The sequence below is a fragment of the Acartia tonsa genome, chromosome 9 (assembly GCF_053477335.1).
Source record: "Acartia tonsa isolate MP-2025a chromosome 9, ASM5347733v1, whole genome shotgun sequence".
NCBI classification, from domain to species: Eukaryota; Metazoa; Arthropoda; class Copepoda; order Calanoida; family Acartiidae; genus Acartia; species Acartia tonsa.
The window spans coordinates 47499470-47521613 of NC_137268.1; the positions used below are offsets into that span (position 1 = coordinate 47499470).

Genomic DNA, 22144 nt, shown 5'->3' on the forward strand with positions numbered 1-22144 from the left:
TTATTGGCTTATTTTGCGGCACTTCTATTGTCTTTTACCTCAGCAAAACTACTCTACAGATTATGTTTGTACACCTCTTCATTATAATGCAACATCCTTATAATAAATACCACCACCCTTCCCAGAGAATTCGCCCCTAGAAAAATTAACTCCCCCCCTAAAATTTTTTTCTTCTTTTTTTCAATATAAAATAAAAATTGGGTTATTTAATTCAACTCCCCCCTCTCCTCAAGTGTTCATAGATGCCTCTAGGGGCGTAACCGCTAATAAATAATTAATAAGACAAAATTAATTAAAATTTTATTCAATGGTTATATAAAGGCATCAGTCATACTAAATAGTAATTATAAAGATATTAATTTAGCGATTCTAATTAACTTTAATATGTTTGTGTATTTCTTTTATTTTTATAATAATGAATTCTTTCTACTTATATTCCCAACAGACATTGCATGGCTAAAATCAATTCAAATCGCTAAATTCAATATAATAATAAAATCCATAAATCTATTTTAGTAAATTCAGAATAGAAGGAGAAATATTTGAAAAATTAAAAAATGAGGTTTCGTGATTTATTTAACACATTTTAAAAAAGTATTTCATTACTATATTGTTAACCTTTTATTCTATGTTTATTTCATTGTTTTTCAAATATTTCTCCTAGCATCCACCAACTTAGGCAACTTCTATTAAAGCACTTTATTATGTTACTGTTAGGCAGATAAGGGTATTATCTTATCAGAAGAAAACCTATTTTGCCTTAAAGATTTAATTGAATGTTTTGTAACTAGCAATACATTTTGAGGCACAATAGTTTTTCTTCAGATAAACTATTGGTCATGAATTATAAACAATAATAGTATATTAGATTTATCAAGAAAAAAAATTATAAAAAAAAGTTAGTAAATATGAAAGCTAGGTAATTTTATCAAATAAAAAAGTTGAACAAATTTTCTCGTTTTTGCTTAGAATTTGTATTGATTTTTAATGAATATCAAAATCTTTGTTAAAGTCAACTATTGCATAATAACATGATATTTAAATGTGGCATGTAAATTACGTAATAATATAAGTATATTAAATGTATAGTTTCACTTTATAAATATCAACAGGTATTTGTTAACGATTATTAAAGATTGTTAACTTCTTTCTCAATTAAAGCAATTAAATTGTCAAAATATTCTGAATAGCTGTTTTTCCCGCCCTTTCTTGGACAATCACCGTTAATTTCAGAGTTATTATGCACTGTATCAAGTCTAATCTCACTGCGCATCAGTTCATTATTGCCTTCTTCCCCACCACCTAAATAGCCGCCATTTTGTTCTGAAGAATTGTGGCGGGAAATTGCAATGTCACGTGATTCTGAAGAGTTTTGGCGCGAAATTGCAATGTCACGTGAGTGGGTGCCACTGGGTTGACTTGTGGACGTTGTCGTTGTCATGCCTGAAGGCGAGGCTGTGGAAAAGGTTATGATTTGGGGCTTGTAAATTTGAATTGGTTGGTTAATGACGGCTGATTGAACTGTTACTTTGACTGGTGTCTTGCCTGCAGCTGCTGATGAAACGACTTTACCACCATTGGTAACATGTCTGACTTCTGGGCTTTTTGACTTGACAATTATGTGCTTGGATGATCTTTCATTGGCTTTGCATGACTCAATAATTTCATCCAGCTCTGTAAACAATGGATCATCTTTTGACAGCGTGGTCTTTAGACAACTGTTCAATTTTTGTGGACTGCCATACTTTCCATTCTGTATTGTTTGTTGTCCACCATTTTGAAAGCTAACATGGCCGTGTCCATTGAAATGTCCATCATTTTGTTGTCTGCTATTGCCAGAATGATTCATGTAACCATTGGGTACAATTTCTTCGTAATCCTCTCCGCCATTATGACGGCTGTTAGTGTTGGCGCCATTTTGTCCGCCATTTTGAATAGAAGAATAATGGTTTGGAGAAGTTTTCTTTCTTGGAGATGAATTTTGTGAGGATATCTGAAAAAACATAAAAGAGATATATTTTAATGTTGGAGAAATTTAAAGAAAACAAAGATGTAAAAAATTAGTGAAGCAACAATGATTTTCAAATTAGCTTTTTGAATTCAAGTTACCTGTTTTTCCTCTACAGATTCAACAATGACCAGTTTCTTGCTGACAAACACCTGTACACAAAATTCATACATGTTTTATAAGATACAATTATTAGGATCATGGAAAGAAAACGAAATAGCAGGTTTTTTCGTATTTTCACAGCATTTTTTGATAGATTATTTTAGGTTAGATTCGGTAAATGTTTATAATTACCCTGCAGAGTTAAAGCCCCCTGCAGCGGTTTGAAATAGGAGAAAATCTACTGTGAAAATATCACAAAACCTGCTACTTCGTTTTCTTTCCATGATCCAATACTTAAAGTATATCTGCTGTCTATCTTTAATTCATCTGCCTGTTTATCAAATCTATAAGTTTGTGATTGTCCATCTATACTTTTGACTTTGAAATCCCATCTATTAATTAATTACAGCAGTCGTCGGTCTATCTGTCCATATTTTTATATCTATTTATATGAGATTCCTTCTTTCTGTATTTCCATCTATCTTCCTGCATATATATCCAACCAACTACATCTATATTCTAGGAATCTAGATGATTAGAGAGTAGGGCATGTCCACAACATAGGTCAATCGTCTATAACCCTGTTGGCATGTGTTTACAGCCCCCTAAAACTGTCAAGGTGAAAAGCTACACCCCACCTTAAAATTAAAACAAAAACCCTGTACACGACACTAGTTTCTATCTATGTCCATCAAACCATCACTATGAATCTCTAACTATTTATCTGTACGAGCATGCCTTGGAGCTAGTAGTATCTGCGTCAGTATCGTCTTCAGTTTCTATCTATCTACGATCTATCTATCACTAGTTTCTATCTATCTATCTATCACTCGTTTCTATCTAACTATCTAGCATGCCTTGGAGCTAGTAGTATCTGCGTCAGTATCGTCTTCTGTTTCTGCATACGAGGTGCGAGACTCGGGCCGGGAGCAGCGTAGCTCTTCACTGAAAATATACAAAGATTTATAACACTTCATGGAAAACAAATGTTTCTTAGGTTGATAGTATGTGCTTCAATTATTGTTCATTTTGTTTATCCAGTAGGAGGGTAGGGAATGGGGTAAAGGGAGTAGATGGGGTTTATCGTTATTTTAGCCAGCTGTGAGTATCACTTATTTAGAGTACATGAAAATATAGGGCACCATCCAATTCAAGTAATAGTATATTGATAAATTCAACCCACTTTCCCCGACAGAAATTAACCACGAAAACCTTATTTTCTTCCTGCTTGATATCAAAAACACAAAATTATTTTTTCAAACACCCTTTAGATTATTTAGTTGTGAAAAAACAAGCTTTTTTTATTGCAGATGAAAAGGTTGGTGCATTAGAGAGAAAAAAATTATTCAATATAAATATTTAAAATGAAATAATTAGTACAATGTTTTACTTCAAATTACCTCCTGTATTTACTGATTGGAGAGCTCATTTTAATTAAATCAGGCCTAAAACAAAATACATTTTTTATAAGTATGGTTTTTTCAAAGCCTGCGATAGTTTGAATAATCTATTTTTGTACATTTGATTTTTAAAAGTATATATTTACTTACATTGATAATGAAGCAGTTAATAGTGCCTATAAAAAATGAGGTCATACAATACAAATGACAACTGATATGCCAGTATACATTGTAATTGTCCAATGGTTAAATGTATACTGGCCTATCATTAGTCATGTAATTGTATGACGTCATTGATACTGAATAAGTGTTAACATAATTTAATACCTGTATAATATGTTGAAAACATTTCTATCTCTTGGTTTCATTGATCTAAAATACAAAGTGATTTTTAAAAAAAATTAAGGCAAAATTCGTAAAAGGACAAAGGAAATGTTCAGCAAATTCTTAAAAAAAAAAAGAATGAGGGGGGGATTTTTGGTTTTTGGGGGGGTTTGGGGGTGTCCCACCCCCCAAGAAAATAGCTTAAAACCACCACAGGACCAATAGGTATATACCCTGAAGAGTAGAATCCGATCGGTTCAGTGGTTACCGAGATCTTAAGGGACAGACGGACAGACAGACAGGCGGACAGACATCAAGCTACTTTGTATTATAGATATATTAATAAATGTATTTAGTGATGTGCATAGAGATTCACTCACCAGGAGGTAAGGTTCAAGCATTGAGGGGGTGAAAAGTGGAAAGGCTTTATTTTATTACATATTTTAGGGAGTGTAGACACTAACCTACAACCCAACTTCCGAAAGCTTATGAATAGTCATAACTCAAAAAAAAATTCTTTCCCTTAATTCTAATTTTTAAAAGTTCTATAAGTGATAGATTATTTGGATATTAATTAATTTATCTGCCATTTTTTAAGTTTTGGTTCAAATTCTTCCTATTCTAGTGTTTTTTAATCTACTAGCGGCTACGCCCCTAGAGGCCTCTAGTGGCACTTTGAATGTTTTTTTTTTATTTAAAATATCTAATTACAGAAATAATTGGTTTATGTTTCGTTGGAGTCTCTTTTTCGGGAGGGGTAATTTTTTTTCCAGGGGCGATTTCTCCTGATAGGGTGGTGGTACCCTCCCCCAAAATAGTTATAAACCTTCCCTGGACTTATGAGAAGCTACCCTGTTAAGGAGAACCCGATCGGTTCAGCGGTAAGCGAGATCCTTCGCTACAAACAAACAGACAGACAAACAGACAGACAGACAGACAGACATCGTTCTACTTTGTATTATAGATTAAATAACAATCTGTATAACTGCACTACATCTAATTACCCAACAAGTGCGTTGCAAGTACTATTTAGAATTTTAGGGTAGAAAAAACATCATTAAGTAAATTATTTCTAGTACCTGACTGAACCTCCAATGGAATTATTTCTTGTTGGTGGTCCTCTGAAGTCAGTTGACCTCACCCAACCCCGAGAGTCTGGGGTTCGAACCCAGGTCTGGGATAGGCCGGAGGGAGAACTAGACCGTCTAGATAATTTAATCATAATTAAGTGATCTTATTATAACATTAGATTATTAAATTAGATGCATTTCTTCAATTAAAGTAGTTTGTTTTAAAACAAGGATGACAACATCCATAAAAGCGAAGCACTTAAACGGTAAGACAAACGGACATTAACACTTGTATAGTGTCTGAACTGAATAATCAGAATTTAAAAGTATAAGAGTCGAAGCAAAATTGTAAGTAAATTTGTTGAAAAACTGCTTGAAACAGGATAATGTTTATGGACATACTTACATTTTTGGGAATTGATTATAGAAATGCTTCGTTTATAATATTTTTCTTTGTTGTCCCAGGAATCAATATATCAAAAATCAGATCAAACGGATAATTAGATCACATAAAAATTTATTGTTAAAAAAGTAGAAAAATTAACATGTTTAAAATGGACGTACGGACATTCAGTTAATGATTATAGAGTTGCTACGCTTTCTTAATCGTACCTAACTACTACAGGAATCATCATGCAAAGTTTAAAATCGATAGGATAATTTTAACATGCCTAAATTAACGAATAAAAGCTACCTATCTCGGACGGACGGACGGACCTACCGTAATTATAGAAAAGCTTCGCTTTTAAAAATCTACGAAAATTTATGAAACCTGGTTCTATGTTGAATGGGAGTATTTGGACAGGACATGCCTCGCTTGTACACTCCGCCATTTGACAAATAATCACCTGAAATAATTTGTGTAAACAATTAATTCTTCAGCTTGTATTGAATAATCTAATTTTTAAAAGCGAAGCTTTTCTATAATTAGGGTCGGTCCGTCCGTCAGTACGTCTGAGATGGATAGCTTATTTCGTTAATTTAGGCATGTTAGAATTGTCTTATCGATTTCAAACTTTGCATGATGATTCCTGTAGTAGTTGGGTACGATTTAGAAAGCGTAGCAACTCTATAATCATTTCCAGAATGTCCGTACGTCCATTTTAAACATGTTGATTTTTCTACTTTTTTAACAACAAATTTTCAAGTGTTCTAATTATCCGTTTGATCTGATTTTTGGTATATTGATTCCTGGGACAACAAAAACAATATTATAAGCGAAGCAACTCTATAATCAAGTCCAAAAATATAAGTATGTCCATAAACATTATCCTGCTTCAAGCAGTTTTTCAACAAATTTACTTACAATTTTGCTTCGGCTCTTATACTTTTAAAATCTGATTATTCAGTTTAGATACTATACAAGTGTTAATGTCCGTTTGTCCTAACGTTTCAGTGCTTCGCTTTTATGGATGTTGTCATCCTTGTTATTAAATAAATTGGTTTTGTAATTTTATGACCAAAGGAAGGTTTAGTGATTTTTTAACCATTTAGGATGTAACCTTGTAGCTTGACTATCTAGGTAATAATAATAATATCAAAATAAGGGTTTTTAAATAGAAAATTAAAATGAGATTTGGTGTACATATAATTGACCTACCGAGATAATAATCACTCATTTGAGAATTTGGTCTGGAGGAATCTCTGTTCAAATAATTAATAGTTAGCTACAGAATTCTAAGATGTTTTTACAAATTAAATTATATCAACAAATATGCAAGTATCTGTAAGTTTGGGAAAATGTTTTTAATTTTTTAAAAAGAAATGTAGATTTTGACTTTCAATTGTTTATGTTGATTTTTTAGATGGGAGGTTGGTCCGCTTCCCAAAAATAGTTACTATCCTTCATCTGGGCTATAAGAGGCTTAACTACGGTTCGCGAGATCCTAAGTCACAAAAAAACGTACAGACACACATACTATTACTTTTATAATAACTAGCGGCTACGCCCCTAGAGGCCTCTAGTGGCACTTTAAATGTTTTTGTTTGTTAAAGTTAATTTTTTATGTACGATACCACCTTATTTGACGTTGAAGTCTCCCCTAAATTTTTAAAAATTTCGATTTTTTTGTCATTTCTCTTGGGAGGGTGGTGGTACCCTCCCCCAAAATAGTTATAAACCTTCCCGGGACTTATGAGAAGCTACCCTGTTAAGGAGAACCCGATCGGTTCAGCGGTTAGCGAGATCCTTCGGTACACACATACAGACACACAGACAGACAGACAAACATCCTGTTACTTTAGTATAAGGATGATGAAATCTACAAAAATCTGTATGGATTTTTAAAATTAAGTGTTTGCTAACTATTCCTGCTGCTTGAGATGTACATGCTTGAGTTGGAAAATGTTGGAGAGTCGCGCGATGGATGCGAGTTGTCCTTGTGTTGGTTAGGGGTTTCTAATCTCTGAAATATAAAAGTAATATTTAGAATAATTGATTTTCATGAAAGTCAATCTTAGACAAACTTTTGGAGACCTTTTTTCAGAGAGGTACAAAGGGACGTGAAAGCATTTGAAAAATTAAAGTATAGGATTTAGTAAAAACTTTATGCATTTTTAGAGAAAGTCATAGAATTATAAAAGGCTTTGTAATAGATTGCAAACTTTTAAAATAAACTAGTTGTGTCATCAAACATGAAAAAAAGTTAGGGAGATAAGAAAACCAATTTACCTTTAAATTGCAAATAATATACATATAGTAACATGCTTTATTTGAATGAGAAAGAACCGATTGTTGATATAAATTTTTAAGTAATAAAAAAACAAACAATTTTATTTGTAAACCTTTTGGAAAGATAAAGCCTTCATATTTGAACTTTTGAGTTTGATAATTGTCATTAAAATTATTTTGTTTAGTGAAAAAGAAAGATATAAACTTTACCTGAAAAAAGGCCGAGTATGGTGAGTTAGGTTGGGGACCAAGTGGACTCCTGGAGTTTGAGTACCCATTGCTGCTGCCTGTCTTTCCAGAATTCAGATACACTGCTCTCCGCTCTGGGGTCGTGTAAGCTGAATCTGGGGTGCTTCCTGAGATGATTAAAAATAGTTATTTAATGCATCGTTTTATAGACATCTTTCCGCGGATAGTAAATTAAATTTTTAAGATTAAGTCCAGTTTTCTTTTCTCCAAAGGGTCGAAGGCTATTTAGTAATATGAATATATGATTTTTAATTCATTATTTGTGGAAAAATAACTCTAATACGTTGTGAGTTATGTTTTTTCAGTATGACTCAGAACCTGTTCTAATCCAGTAGATTTTAAACGGTTTGGAATCCATACTGGAAAACAAAATTATTAGATTGATGATATTTACAAAGAAAAATAAATTGTAAGAATTTCTAAATAGAAAGAAAAATGGCGAATTACCTCAAAGTGCCATATTGAGCACAGAATCCCTGACCCTTTATATTTTAAAAATATTGGAAAATAACGTGGAGGGAGGTAGTTTCTTCTTTGTTTGTTTCTTTATTACTTCAGGTGAGGTGAGGTTAGGTTAGGTTATAATTGGGTATTGTGGATACCTTAAAGTAGGGCACTGCAAAGATTCAGGTTAGGATAAGTGGAGCTCTGTATTATTTAGACCCCTCTGGGTTATAATACCCAAACTAATTTTTGAACATTAACATGAAATAAGGAAAGTTTTGCGATCAATTTAAAGATTCCCCACCTGATGAATGAACTTCATAATGCTGTGGAGTCCTCTTCACATATCCGTGTTTGCTTCCATTAACTCCAGGTGTGTACCTTCCAGAATTATCTGGCATCCATTTGCCAGGCACAGGCGAGTACAGGTAACCACTGAACGAAGAAATATTCTAGAATTTATGCTTTGTCTATAATTATAACATCAAAAAAATGATTCAAAACTATTTTTTATCAAAAACGGCTTAATTACATTTATATATATGTTTAAGCAACTGGAATAACATATGAAGCAAAGTCCATAAACATATATAAAAAAAAACATTTAACTATAGTAAAACATGTATATGAATATAATGAGATGTTATAGATGCTTTTTTGAATTTGGCCTAAGGATAATTTACAAAAAAAAACACATTCATAATTTCATATTTGGTAGAGTAAAACTTTTTTTTATTAGCATTTTAAACACCAAACAAAAAGTTTTGTATAAAAGATTAGCTAATATAGTTTTTTTTATACATATAAAAACAAAATAATAAACTTTAGTATACTTTTGAAAAACTAGCAATAATATTAAAACCGTTAAATCAAACGTTTTACTGAAGTCAAATATACACAAACTTATCAAAATTATCATTTCTAACCTAGCAAGTTGGGCTATATTTGACATTTTGGACGAGGCAGATTCTTAGATTTCAGACAGACAATAGACAGACAGATGGACTAACATACATCTTTCTACATTTAACTATAGATTATTTATGACTTGGTTGGGGTGTGTGTTGACATTTTTGATGAGGTAGGAGGATCTAAGCTTCAGATAGGCAGACAGACAGACGGACAAAGGGACAGACATACATCGTTCTACTTTAAAGTATATATGATTTCTGACCTGGTTGGGTTATTTGTCGACATTTTGACGAGACAGGAGGATCTTAAGCTTCAGACAGATAGACAGACGAACGGATGGACAGAAGGACAGACAGACGAACTAACATCGTTATACTTAAGAATATTTCTGACCTGGTTGGGCTATGTGTTGACATTTTAGAAAAGGCAGGAGATGGAGGGATATTTCTGTAGATCATATCTGATACCTATACACAAAAATTTATTAATGTAACTTTAATTTTTTTAAATCAAATTATTTAAAGTATTTAAAAGCCATTCTTGTGAAGCTTACAGAGTTTAACCTACTATTAAGGGGGGGGGGGGATTTTATCTTTACATATATACATTATGAATATAGAACTACCATCGTAAATAGGACCCTAATATAAAAGTCCTTGAGCATGGTTGCACCTGATTATGGGCAAAGGCATTACAATTACCTATACTTTTAATGTCACGCTCTGTAGTAGCAGAATTGGGAACAACTTTTAACATATCTAATAGGCAGTGGTGCCTGTGACAATTTACTGTATTAATATTATTACTTTACCTGTTGTACAACTGGAGAACTTTGTGTCATCATGTTAACCCACATCCACATATCCTAAATATTGAAATATACTTAATACGTTTTAAGTTTTTACATAGCTATTAATTATATGAATAATCCAAATGTATTGTAAATCTTCCTGCAATCAGGCTGCATGCGATGTGTAGAAGTACGTGTCTTTTAAGATTAATTGCCCTGAAATCTTCCCTTCCCCTAAAAATTCTATATAGGCCTATGAAATTAGTTGTATTTAAGTAATTATGTGCTTTAACAAGATTCTGTAAACGAGTATTAAGTACATCATAAATAATTTTTTATGTTTGTCTATTTAGAGCAGTTTTTGTTATCCTAGTTTAAACTTTTTATATTTTATGTTTCAGACAGAAGTTATTAGGATAGTAACAAATGTTTCTTTTATAGGATGTGGAAAGCTTTTTTTAGAAATTGGATTATGAATTATTTTTAAATTCATTATAAAAACATTTTGAACCAAAGCTAATGAAAGTATAACAGGTGTCCTACATTAATACATCATAATAAGTTGAACCAATTTGTAAGGGCAAGGCATTTTGTGAAATTTTAATTTTTAAGGCACTTCCACAAAAAGCAACCTTTTTATTAACCCATCTTACCTAATTTTATTTTCTAAATAAATTGAAAATATGGGGGAAGGTTTTTCGTTTTTTCCAAGCAAAACAAAGGTATAATTAGTGAAAAAAATATTCCTCGATTTTTGTTTTTTTTTAGAACATTTATTTCTTTTCCCTGTTATTACTTTGTAGAGAGTTAATGTAGCATTTAATATATCAAGGTAACATTAACACAACATTAACTTTTGCCAGAGTTGAAATTTATTTTTATGATATTTTGATTCTGTCTATCCGTCTGTAGCTAAGCAAAGTTTTAGGCAGACTTGCCAAAAATGTTTTAAACTTAATGTCTGATATTCTAGAATTTAAATTATTCTAAATATATTTAGTAAAGTAATCATAGACGTCCAAGCTTTTTTTTGAGGGGGGAGGTAAAATTTTTTTAAGGGTGGGGTAATTACCCCCTATGAAATCTGTTGGCAGGGGTAAATTTTGTTTACCCCCCCAAAATTTATCCCCGGGGGGGTAATCGCCACTTTACCCCCCCCCCTTGGACGTCTATGAAAGTAATGGTTGTTTATTTAAAAGTTGACCAAAAAAGAACATTTATGCCAACAAGTAACTGGAATAACAATATTTGTAAAAGAAATAGAATAAGATAGGAGGAGAAAAGGGGAAAAGCGTATGGAAAAGTGGAAAATACAATAGAATGTATGAACATACATCTATAATACAAAGTAGAACGATGTCTGTCTGTCCGTCTGTCCGTCTGTCTGTCTGTCTGTCTGTCCCTTAAGATCTCGGTAACCACTGAACCGATCGGATTCTACTCTTCAGGGTATCTACCTATTGGTCCTGTGGTGGTTTTAAGCTATTTTCTTGGGGGGTGGGACACCCCCAACCCCCCAAAAAACCAAAATTCCCCCCCCATTTTTTTTTTTTTTTTTTTGAAGGAGATTTCCATGGTCCTTTACGATTTTCGCCATAATTTTTTTTATCACCTCTTGGGGCAAAGCCCCTAGAGGCTAGGGGCGAAGCCGCTAGTTTAGTATAAAGTAGCTGCGCTAATAAGAAGTCGTGGATCGGTAGCCGCAAATTGTCTTGGCTCAATATAAGAAATGGCAGCTGCAATTTTTGTTATTCAATTTTTGCGGCTAAGACTGCATTAGATTGATAAAAATTGCAGAACTGTTAACTAAATGACAGAAATGAGCGGCAGCTTATTGCTTTAACAATTAATTGAAACTTTTAGTCTTTTACATAACAAAAGACTCTCAGACATAAATTCTATTTGAAATAGAACTTAATATTAAACCAAAAGGATTAAATTCAAACTTACTTAACAAAAATATTTTTATTTACAAAATTTCAATGTAAGCAAAGTTTCACTAATGAATGCTAAAACCTGGAACAGAAATAAATATTCTAAAAATAATAGGGCTAATTTTTTATCATTATAAAATAACTTTCCTCTCGGTTAACCTGCGATGTTATTTTAATTTTTAAGCTAATTTGTTTAAATTTTATAATTTCTTCAGAACTATAGACTTAGACATTCTTCTTAACAGTAATAGTATACTTAGGGGAATTCCTATTACCATACATTGTGTAGATTTATAAAACAAAATTAAGTTAAGTAACACCAATATATTTTACAAGACAATTTTAATACATTTTTTAGAACATTTATCCTTTATTTGAAATTTTAACTTTTTGTCTGGAAAATTTCTGACTTTCAGGCCTTAACTGTAATTATGCTTAAATTTACTTTTAGCATTAGAATTTCAGTAAAGTTAACTTTTATTTAGATAATTTATAAAGGTTTTAATTAATTTATCTAAGTTTTTAAAATACTAAATTTACCGGAGTAGCATTGATTAAAGAGTTTGTTAAATTAGCATAGCACCTAACAATATACCAATTATGAGGTTTCATAAGAGATCTTAAGGATAAGACAATGCAATAACTGAAAACTGATATACATCCCTAGTGTAGATAAAAACATTACTCTTTTTGTAGACTAAAATTATTTTATCTAAAACTGCTTATTTTATTTACACTGCCAGTTTGAAACCAACAAATCCCCATGTTTTTAACCAACAAATAACTATGAAACTTTGTTTAACAAGTTTAATAAACAGTCCAATGTCTCTATCCTTTCTGGGTTAAATGTTTAGTTTTGGTCATGATTAAATCACAAGAATAACTCTCAAAATTAGAACTATAATCTTGAAAATATTAATATTAATTTTAATCACGCAACCTCGTTTTATTATGTACTAGTTATATTTTGCATTGTATGATGGTCTTTCCGCGGAAAGTAAAATGGAAAATCATTAGATTAATTTCAGTATTGTTGGCCAACAAATCTGGTATTGATTTTATGACTTTTATTTATTATCCACGGAAAGCAGTCCATATCACAATAAGATACAAGATTTTTCAGTGTGGCTAAAAGTATGATCTAATCCAACGGATAATAATCGGTTTCGAAGCGATACTGGAAATATGTATTAAGTTCACCTGTAATCCTTCTGCTGCAAGTATTGCCTGAAATAGAAAAAAAAAGAATTAAGACGAATAAAAACAAAACAACAAGGATGACAACATCCATAAAAGCGAAGCACAGAAACGGTAGGACAAACGGACATTAATACTTGTATAGTGTCAGAACTGAATAATCAGAATATAAATGTATAAGAGTCAAAGCAAAATTGTAAGTAAATTTGTTGAAAAACAGCTTGATTCAGGATAATGTTTATGGACATACTTACATTTTAGGACTTGATTATAGAGTTGCTTCGCTTATTACATTATACTTTGTTGTCCCAGGAATCAATATACCAAAAATCAGATCAATCGGATAATTAGATCAAATAAAAATTTGTTGTTAAAAAAGTAAAAAAATCAACATGTTTAAAATGGACGTACGGACATTTTGGTGATGATTATAGAGTTGCTACGCTTTCTAAATCGTACCTAACTATTAAAGGAATCACCATGCAAAATTTGAAATCGATAGGAAAATTCTAACATGCCTTTATTAACGAAAAAAGCTATCCGTTACGGACGTACGGACGGACCGACTCTAATTATAGAAAAGCTTCGCTTTAAAAAGGCTTTAAATCTAAACCCAATCTTTGTAGCTATTGCAAATGCATTTTGCTAAAGACAGACACACATCAAGTTACTTTTTAGTATCAATATTTACCAAAAGTGAAATTGCGTGTAATGATTTAAAATTTGAATTTTATGGTAGTCAATAAAATTATTTGGTTAGTCCCAAACCAGATCTTATTAGTATATAGGATGGTTTGTAGTCTAGTAAGATTTTTTAAAGAAGTGCAGCTACTCTATAATTAGAGTGTATCTGTCAATTACATGTCACTTTCACTACTATGATCATCTCAATAATTATGCGCTTTATGTAAAGTAAAAGGCTATGTGTCTGTATATTTGTCTGTTTGTGTGTCTTGAAGGATCTTGCTAACCGCTTAACCAAAGTGGTTCTTCTTTACAATGTAGCTTCTCATAGGTCCTGGGAAAGTTTTAAATTTTTTGGGGAGGGGGGTACCACCACCTATACATGAAAAATCACCTCTAAACAAAATCAACCCCCCCCCCCCCATCTTAACCTCATGTTCCTTTTTAGGCTTCTAGAGGAGTAGCCGCTAGTTCTAAATATTTTGCTTCATTCATTCTTATATCCTTATACTAAAGTAACAGGATGTGTGTCTGTCTTTGTGTACCGAAGGATCTCGCTAACCGCTGAACCGATCGGGTTCTCCTTAACAGGGTAGATTCTCATATGTCCTGGGAAGGTTTTTAACTATTTTGGGGGAGGGTACTACCACCCTCCCAAAAGAAATGACAAAAAAATTGAAAATTTTCTTAAAATCTGGGAGACTTCAACGTAAGAGGTATCGGTAATATAAAGAATTATCGTAGACTTTAACAAACAAAAACATTTAAAGTGCCACTAGAGGCCTCTAGGGGCGTAGCCGCTAGTTTTAGTAAAAGGAATAGTTAAAACAAATAAGACTTTTTTTACTTTTATCAATTCTTGATTTTAGATGATCAATTTAAAATATTAGTTTGATAAAAATTACTTTTGATTTGATCACGCAACCTTTCAATCTTTCAATAAATTATTTAAGCAATTACAAATTTATGTTCTATAATTTCTAGATTGTATCATAGCGAAGCTTTTCTTTATACAAGATCTGTCTATTTGAACGTCCATTACGTTAGAATGGTCCTATAAATATCAATCTTCCCTGCAAGATTCTGTAAAAAAGCATATAAAATCTACAAGAGTTTAAAGAAACTTAATTTAATCTACTTAATAACATAATTTTTCTATAATATTTCTTGAGCATCGCCTTATACGTATGTTGTCATCCTTGTTGTTTTTTCATGAAGAAAATTTAAAGTTATATTCAAATATTAGGAAAAAATGAAAACTTTAAATTATAAGCAATTAAGAATTGAACTAAAAACACAAAATTTCTCTTAAATACTTATTATTATTGTCATAGCATATATTTAGCAGAAGGACAATTGGTTATTCATACAAAATAACAACAAAATAAATGGAAGCCCTTTATTTTGACTGTAAAAATTGACGTTATGCAATAAAATGACCAATGATAGGCCAATACACAGACTAGATAAGCAATGGCAGGCCAATATACATTTAGTTAACCAATGATAGGTCAGTATGGCGTCATTTTAATAGGCACTAAAAAAAGCTTCAAATAATGTATTAACCCTTAACGGTCGGGGGGGGGGGGGGGCGTTGAACGCCCCCCCCATCCGGTTTTTTCTTTCTCATTTTCTGTGTGTGAAAGATAAAGAGCCCAAACTGCGTGACTATTTAAGTATGGGTATGACACATAACTGAAAGTTGGAATTTTTTGAATATCTCCATCCTGGCAGGCACAGGATGCCAGCAAACCTGGCAGGGTAATCCAGGTAAAGAGCAAAAATATTTTTTTGACTAAAACAAAGCATTTTAACATACCAAAATACTAAAATATCCTCTAGTAATACATTCTTATATGAAATACAGGAGTTCAAGTCACTTTCAGGTTCCAGGTATGATCCTGCAGGTCCTGATCCTGCAGGTCTCCAGAAATCTTTAAAAGGCTCCTGTGGCTGCAATTTTTGACTTAGAGACCTCAAATTTTAAACTTAAGCTTTTCTTACATGTCTACATAACGTATTAAAATTTCATAAAGATCCGCCGCCGTTTTCCCGCCGACCGCCGACTGCGGCGGCTGGCAGCTGCCAAGTACAGCTGCGGCAACTGAAATTTATATTTTGATATTTCTAATGTAAAATTTACATAAAGATAAACATTTTCTGGAAAAAAATTGTTCTTCTAGCTTCAAAAATAAGAAAATTACAGCCGTTTGAAATTTTTAAGTAAAAAAAGACCTAAAAACAAAGGTTGTTAAATAAAAGGGTGAAGGAAGCAAAAATTGACTTAGACTTATAAAAGGTCGGAAATTCATTATCAAACAGGGGACTTGCACAAAAAAAATGTAGCCCTTTAGCTCTATTAGGAACTGAGATAATTAGGGGGGGCGTTGAACACCCCCTCCCCCCCGACCGATTAAGGTGCGGCAAGGGGCCCGACTGTAAGGGGTTAAAACACTTTTTACTTAAAAGTACAAAAAACGAAAGAACGAACTTTTTAATATTTTTTATTCAAAGGGTAATACTTTAAAAAAGGTAAAATCTACAGATTTATAATAGTTTCTTTTGAAATACTTTATTCAATCACTTTCGGCTACGCCCCTAGAGGCCTCTAGTAGCACTTTAAATGTTTTTTTTTTTAAATAATACTTAACCTTTCTGTGTTGCATTTAAGTGATTTCTCTTGGGAGGTTTGTGGTACCCTGTTAAGGAGAAACCAATCGGTTCAGCGGTTACCGAGATCCTTCGGTACAAACACACATCCTGTTACTTTATTATAAGGATTTAAAAACTACTATCTAGTTTTAAAAGATTCAAGAATAGAACAATGGGATTGAATTTATCTTATCCTTTATCCTAATTACATTCTAGAGTATTGAACGGTATCGTTAATTTTATCTTTTTGCTAAAATGAATGAACACTAAAGGCCAAAGGCAGAGAAATTTGGTAAAGAAGTCAATCTGCCAAGAATTGCCATTTTTGCGGTTTATTTCAAACTATTTGTAACCACAAAACATAGACCAAAAATACAGATAGTTATTAAAGTGTTGGAAGATTTTTAATCTTAAATTGTGAAGGTCTATTTCACCTACTTATTTTATGCTTGCAGCTACGCCCTTGAGGAAAGGCAGAGGGAAATCGACCCTTGAATTTTTAAAGAAAATGAAAAATATCTTTTTTGGTGGGGGATTATTTTTATTGGGACGTATTAACTTGGGAGAGTAGAGACACAGAGACACCCTCCTGAAAATTAGTTCTAAACCTTTCCTGGACCTCTTAGAAGCTTTATGGTAAAGGAGAACCATATCGGTTCAGCAGTTTGAATGATAATTTGCTACAGACAGACATACACACACAGTTAAGTTTATGTTGATTGTTATATTCAAATAGCTTAAAGAAAAAAATTCTTTTAGATAATATAATAGTTTGGCGTTATCCTCTTAGAATTTTTTTTTCAATTTTGAAAATTTGAGTATCGCCCCCCCCCCCCCCCCCCCCCCCCCGACAACGACGAACAACTATTTTAGGTTAGGTTAGGTTTTAGGCTAGGGAGCCGAGCGCTGCGGCTAGGCAGTCAAGGGGTTTGAGCGCTGCGGCTAGGCAGGCAAGGGGGCCGAACGCTACGGCAAGGCAGGCTAGGGAGCCGAGCGCTGCGGCAAGGCAGGCTAGGGAGCCGAGCGCTGCGGCCAGAGTTCATAGTTCGCTGTCGGGGGGGGGGGGGGGGTTCTTAAATTTTCATAATTGAAAAAAATAGGATAATACCAATATTTTTTCTTACTAATTGAAGTAAAATCTAAATTCTTAGTAAACTATGGAGCCAATCTCTTTGATTTCAATATCTCAAGGGGTTTAGAAAAAAATAAATGTAATCTAGATGTAAACTCTCTAAATCAGCCAATAGGATAACTGTCTTAACCTCTTTTCGAGGAAGCTTTGTGTTTATCAAGATCGAAATTAATTCCTTATCATTATCCCAAATTAAGCGCAAATGTCGTCTTGTTTGACTTTCCTTCAGTAATAGACGCGGCATGGATTGTTTATATTTTGATGCGCCCACGTTCGTTACCTTTGAATGAGATATGAGTGTGTGAAGATTTCGGAGAACAAAATTGGGCCTATCATTGGTCTCATAGTGCGTGAACGACCCTAGTATACCAGGGATTTGAAACCATAAGAACTTCAGGTAGAATTTGTTAATTTTATTAAATGGAATGGTGTATAGGACGATTATATTTAGTTTAAAAGGCTTTAGCCAGCTAAGCATGAAACTTAATTATGATTAATATTATGTTTTAGTAATTTTTATGTGCTTTTATTTTTGCATTTAACAATGATTTATTAAACCAAATAATTTTCCTTTAAAGCCAAAGTTTCCAAAGATTCTTAACCGTAGAAAAAAATGATTTTAAAAAGCAATTAAGATTACGTGGTTATAAAAAACTGGAATTATGAATTAATTGATTTTGTAATTTCAGGACTTTGAAATAGTTGCCTCAATAAATCTATAATCAAACCTGCTGTTGAAACTTGATGGTTCCTGGTATTGGGGGTTTGTCTGTAAGTCAACAAGATCTCGAGAACTTCCCGCTAATTCGGAAGTCACACTCAACCAAAGTGTCATGGTTGAGACAATTTCAAAGTATCTGAAGAATAGGCGTTAGCATTCTTCAAGAGATCAATAGCATCCAGTGATTATTGATGCAATATACTGTGACAATTTTTTCTGTGAAATAAGTACCTAGTGAATCAATATGCCACTAACCAAAAAGCAGAAAATTGAGCGAGCTATCGCTATTGGCAGTGAAAGGCTAGAGGTGTTTGACGAACAGTTAAAAGTGTTTTATGACAATCTAAAAGCCTGCCAAAGTTTTAGTTCATGTGAAAATGTGAATTTAAAATCAATTCGTGACATTTTTAGTGAGGTCAAGGACCAATCTGACCTAATAAAAAGTCTAAAACCTGCCGTGGAGACTAGTGAGTTGCGCGAGTTCAAGCGTGATTTGGATGAAGCTAGTGAACAGAAAACTGTTGCAGATAAAGTTTATGCGTCGTTGGAGCAGTGTACAAAAATTCTGTACTGGCTTGACAATGATTCAGACGACGCGAGGTCAAGCACTGTCGCCAGGAACCTCGACGTCATTGAGAAGGTGAAGATGGACATGGGAGTGCTTAAAATTTCCATGGAGTTGCGCCAAGAAGTACGTGATATGTACGTTCATCTAACTTGGATGAGAGTGGAACACCTGCCATACTCTCCAGAAGTATGTCTGCCGTGGATCTTCGGAGTTCCAACCCGCAGTATGGGCTCTGGGACAACAGTTTGTTGCCGTCATTTGACGGTACTGACACGGATTACTCCAACTTTAAACAGGTCTTTAAAGATCTATGCGCTGGTTACGGATTTTCTGACCAGAGGTTAAGTCTGATGTTGTGTATGGAGAAGGTGATAACCAACCCGGAGCTACGCAAGCAAGTGTCAGCAATTAGAGATCATAATGAACAATGGTTGTTTCTCGATCAGATGTTTTTATCAAACACCCGCCGGTTCATGAAGATTTTAACTAAGCTGAACAAGATGAAACCTGTGGATAAACCTGTGGACGTGGTTAGTGCAATTGCTACCTTCAAGAGTAACATGCAGGAAGTAGAAGCCATCGTTGGTTCTGCAGCTAAGGATTACCACCACCTAACTCTTATTCATATTTTCAAAGACAAGTGCCCAGATGGCCTGAGAGAGAAAATTATGATGGAACTAGGTAGCATGAACCAACCAAACATCCAGAAGATTGTAGAACTGCTGGAGAGGACAAGGGGAGCAATGTTGGCCAGTGATATGTCCTATGACACTAGCGCCGGCAAGAGAAATCGGGACAGAGCTGCCGCCGCGCAAGTATCTGGCCGCAGCGACAATAAGAATGGAAAGGCTGGAAAGGACAAGGCTTCCAAGTGGAACAGTACATGTCCTGTTGAAAGCTGCAAGGAGAAACACCCGATTTTCCATTGCCTCACGTTTAAGAAGATGGATGTGGTTGACCGAAAGAAAGTTGTCCAGCAGAAAAAGTTGTGTGAACTCTGCCTGTGTGATGGCCATGCTGCTGACAAGTGTAATAAATCGGATAAGCTTGGTGTTTGTGGCACCAATAATTGCGACAGATATCATAGCCGGTTGATCCATGAGGCTAGTGCTGGTGTGAATACAGTCTACAAGTCAAGTTCTGCACCCAGCCCCTGTACCTTCTTACTTCAGTTAGTTCCTGTTGTAGCACCTGGCGGCGGCACCTGCCACGCCACTGTCATGTTTGACTCTGGTGCAAATTTGCCACTTGTGTCTGAGAAGTTATCCAACAAGTTGAAGCTGAAATCTACCGGCAGATATACAACTATTTCTGTAGCTGACGGCAGTGAGACTTCCTGCCGCAATGTTGTGTTTTATCTGAAGGATAGGGACGGTAATTTGAGGGAGTTTGAGGCAGCTGTCATGCCTACCCTCGGCGGGGCCAACGAGATGCGCTCGGTCCACCCCGAAACCGCCGCCACAATATTTAAGATGCCGCCAGAAAGATTTACATATATTAGTGGAGGCTTAGATATCATCATTGGAAATACACATCCTGACGTGTTTCCATCAACCTACCAGAAAGTGGGCCAGTCTATGTTGTGGCGAACCATTTTTGGTAGTGGTTTTATCTGTACAAGTGCTGACGGTGGAGCTGGAGACCAAAAGTCGGCATATAAGGCTGTCAGTGTCAGTGGAGGCACCTTGCCAGACTTTTTGACGTCTGAATCGTTTGGCGTACAGCCGCAGGCACTTTGTCCAGGATGTACTGCCTGTCAAGAGTGCAAGGCTATGGCCGACGGCACTACCTGGGACCAGCGTGAGAGGCAGAGAATAATTGAGGCAGGTTTAACACTAGACTTGCAATCCAACAAGTGGACAGGTCAATATGCTTACATTGAAGATCCTCACACTTTGCCCTACAATGAGAGTTTAGCCCGCAAAATTGCTGAAAAGGATCGTGCCAAGATGGTCAAGGAAGGTACCTATGATATGTATGTACAGGTATTCAATGACGCCATATCCAGAGGCATGTTTCAAAAAGCAACGCCTGAAGAATTGCAGTATGAAGGGCCTAAGTCTTGTTCATCAATAGTGGTTGCTTTCAAGGAGGATTCAAGTTCCACACCCATGAGATTGTGTGCAAATAGTTCTCTGACGTTCAAGGGTACCAGTTTTAATCACATAATGCTGGGAGGTCCGCCGCCAATGCAGAAGATTTTATATCATTTGTTGCTTTTCCGCGGTTATAAGGTTGGTTTAACCGCGGACATTTCCAAGTTTTATAACTCCATCCTGGCCACAGAGTTCGACAGCCAGATGAAGAGAGTTTTATTTTCCCCGACGCCAGACGGTCCACTTGAAATTTACCTGACCAAAGTGGTGAATTTTGGCGAGTTGGCTGCGGGAAATTTGGCAGTTACAGCCCTGAAGTTGACGTCCCGCCTGTTCGGCGGAAAGAGTGAAGCAGAGGTCAAGGAGATGTATGGAGAGGGGCAGATAAACGGTAGTGATATTGTTGCAAAACCTGAATTGCGGAAGGAGCCAGAAATACCTACCTACCCCGAGGAAGATTTCAAGTTACCTCAGATTCCAGTTGCAGTCAAGCTTGAGAAGCACAGCTTCATAGATGATGTTATTTCGGGAGCAGGATCTGGTCCAGAAGCCAAGGAGATGATGAATGAAGCCGACAGAATTATCAGCAAAGGTAGTTTTTCCTTCAAACAAGTCATTTATTCTGGTGATGATTGCCAGCCAACCAAGGTTCTTGGGCTGATATGGAAGCCAGCCACCGATGTGTTATCCATCGCCACGAGAGTCAACCAAGATGGTAAAGTCAAGGGAAAGAAGGTGAAAGAGGATGCTGATTTGTACAACCTCCAGGACGCCTTGGACGAGAATCTGACAAAGAAGATGGTCCACAGGTTCGCCGCCCAGACCTTCGACCCGCTCGGGCTTTGCAGCCCTATCCTGTTGAGAATTAAACTTGTCCTGCGGAAAACATGTTTGCTGAATTTGGGCTGGCAAGATTTCATTCCAAAAAGTCTACGGGATGAACTTGTTAAGTCGCTGGAGGACAGAGCTGAGGTCACCAAATTGGAGTTTGACCGTTGTGTGGTTCCGGCGGAACCAACTGGCCTTCCATCCTTGATGATGTTTTCGGATGGGTCATCAGAGGCCTATGCATGTATGGCATATTTGAGGTGGCCAACTAGGCAAGGGTTTGAAACGTTCCTGCTAGCCACCAAGTCAAGAGTTGCGCAGGTCAAGACTGAATCAATTCCACGCCTTGAATTGATGGGTTG

The 22144-nt window shown here is 34.9% G+C and overlaps 1 protein-coding gene across 1 annotated transcript in view; it reads right to left on the bottom strand.

Annotated features, from left to right (window-relative positions):
- Nucleotides 1-287: 287 nt before the first annotated feature.
- Nucleotides 288-22144, bottom strand: part of LOC145329100 (uncharacterized) — a 56632-nt gene continuing 34775 nt past the window's right edge. Inside the window, exons 4-17 of the mRNA XM_080173135.1 lie at nt 13105-13131; nt 9992-10045; nt 9574-9647; nt 8573-8703; nt 7786-7931; nt 7215-7309; nt 6505-6548; nt 5677-5752; nt 4914-5039; nt 3838-3882; nt 3511-3555; nt 2968-3055; nt 2110-2160; nt 288-1993 (exon numbers count right to left, since the gene is read on the bottom strand). Of these exons, the coding sequence (XP_080029261.1) occupies nt 1130-1993; nt 2110-2160; nt 2968-3055; nt 3511-3555; nt 3838-3882; nt 4914-5039; nt 5677-5752; nt 6505-6548; nt 7215-7309; nt 7786-7931; nt 8573-8703; nt 9574-9647; nt 9992-10045; nt 13105-13131 (1866 nt within the window). The 3' untranslated portion in view covers nt 288-1129. The remainder of the gene's footprint in view (nt 1994-2109; nt 2161-2967; nt 3056-3510; nt 3556-3837; nt 3883-4913; nt 5040-5676; nt 5753-6504; nt 6549-7214; nt 7310-7785; nt 7932-8572; nt 8704-9573; nt 9648-9991; nt 10046-13104; nt 13132-22144) is intronic.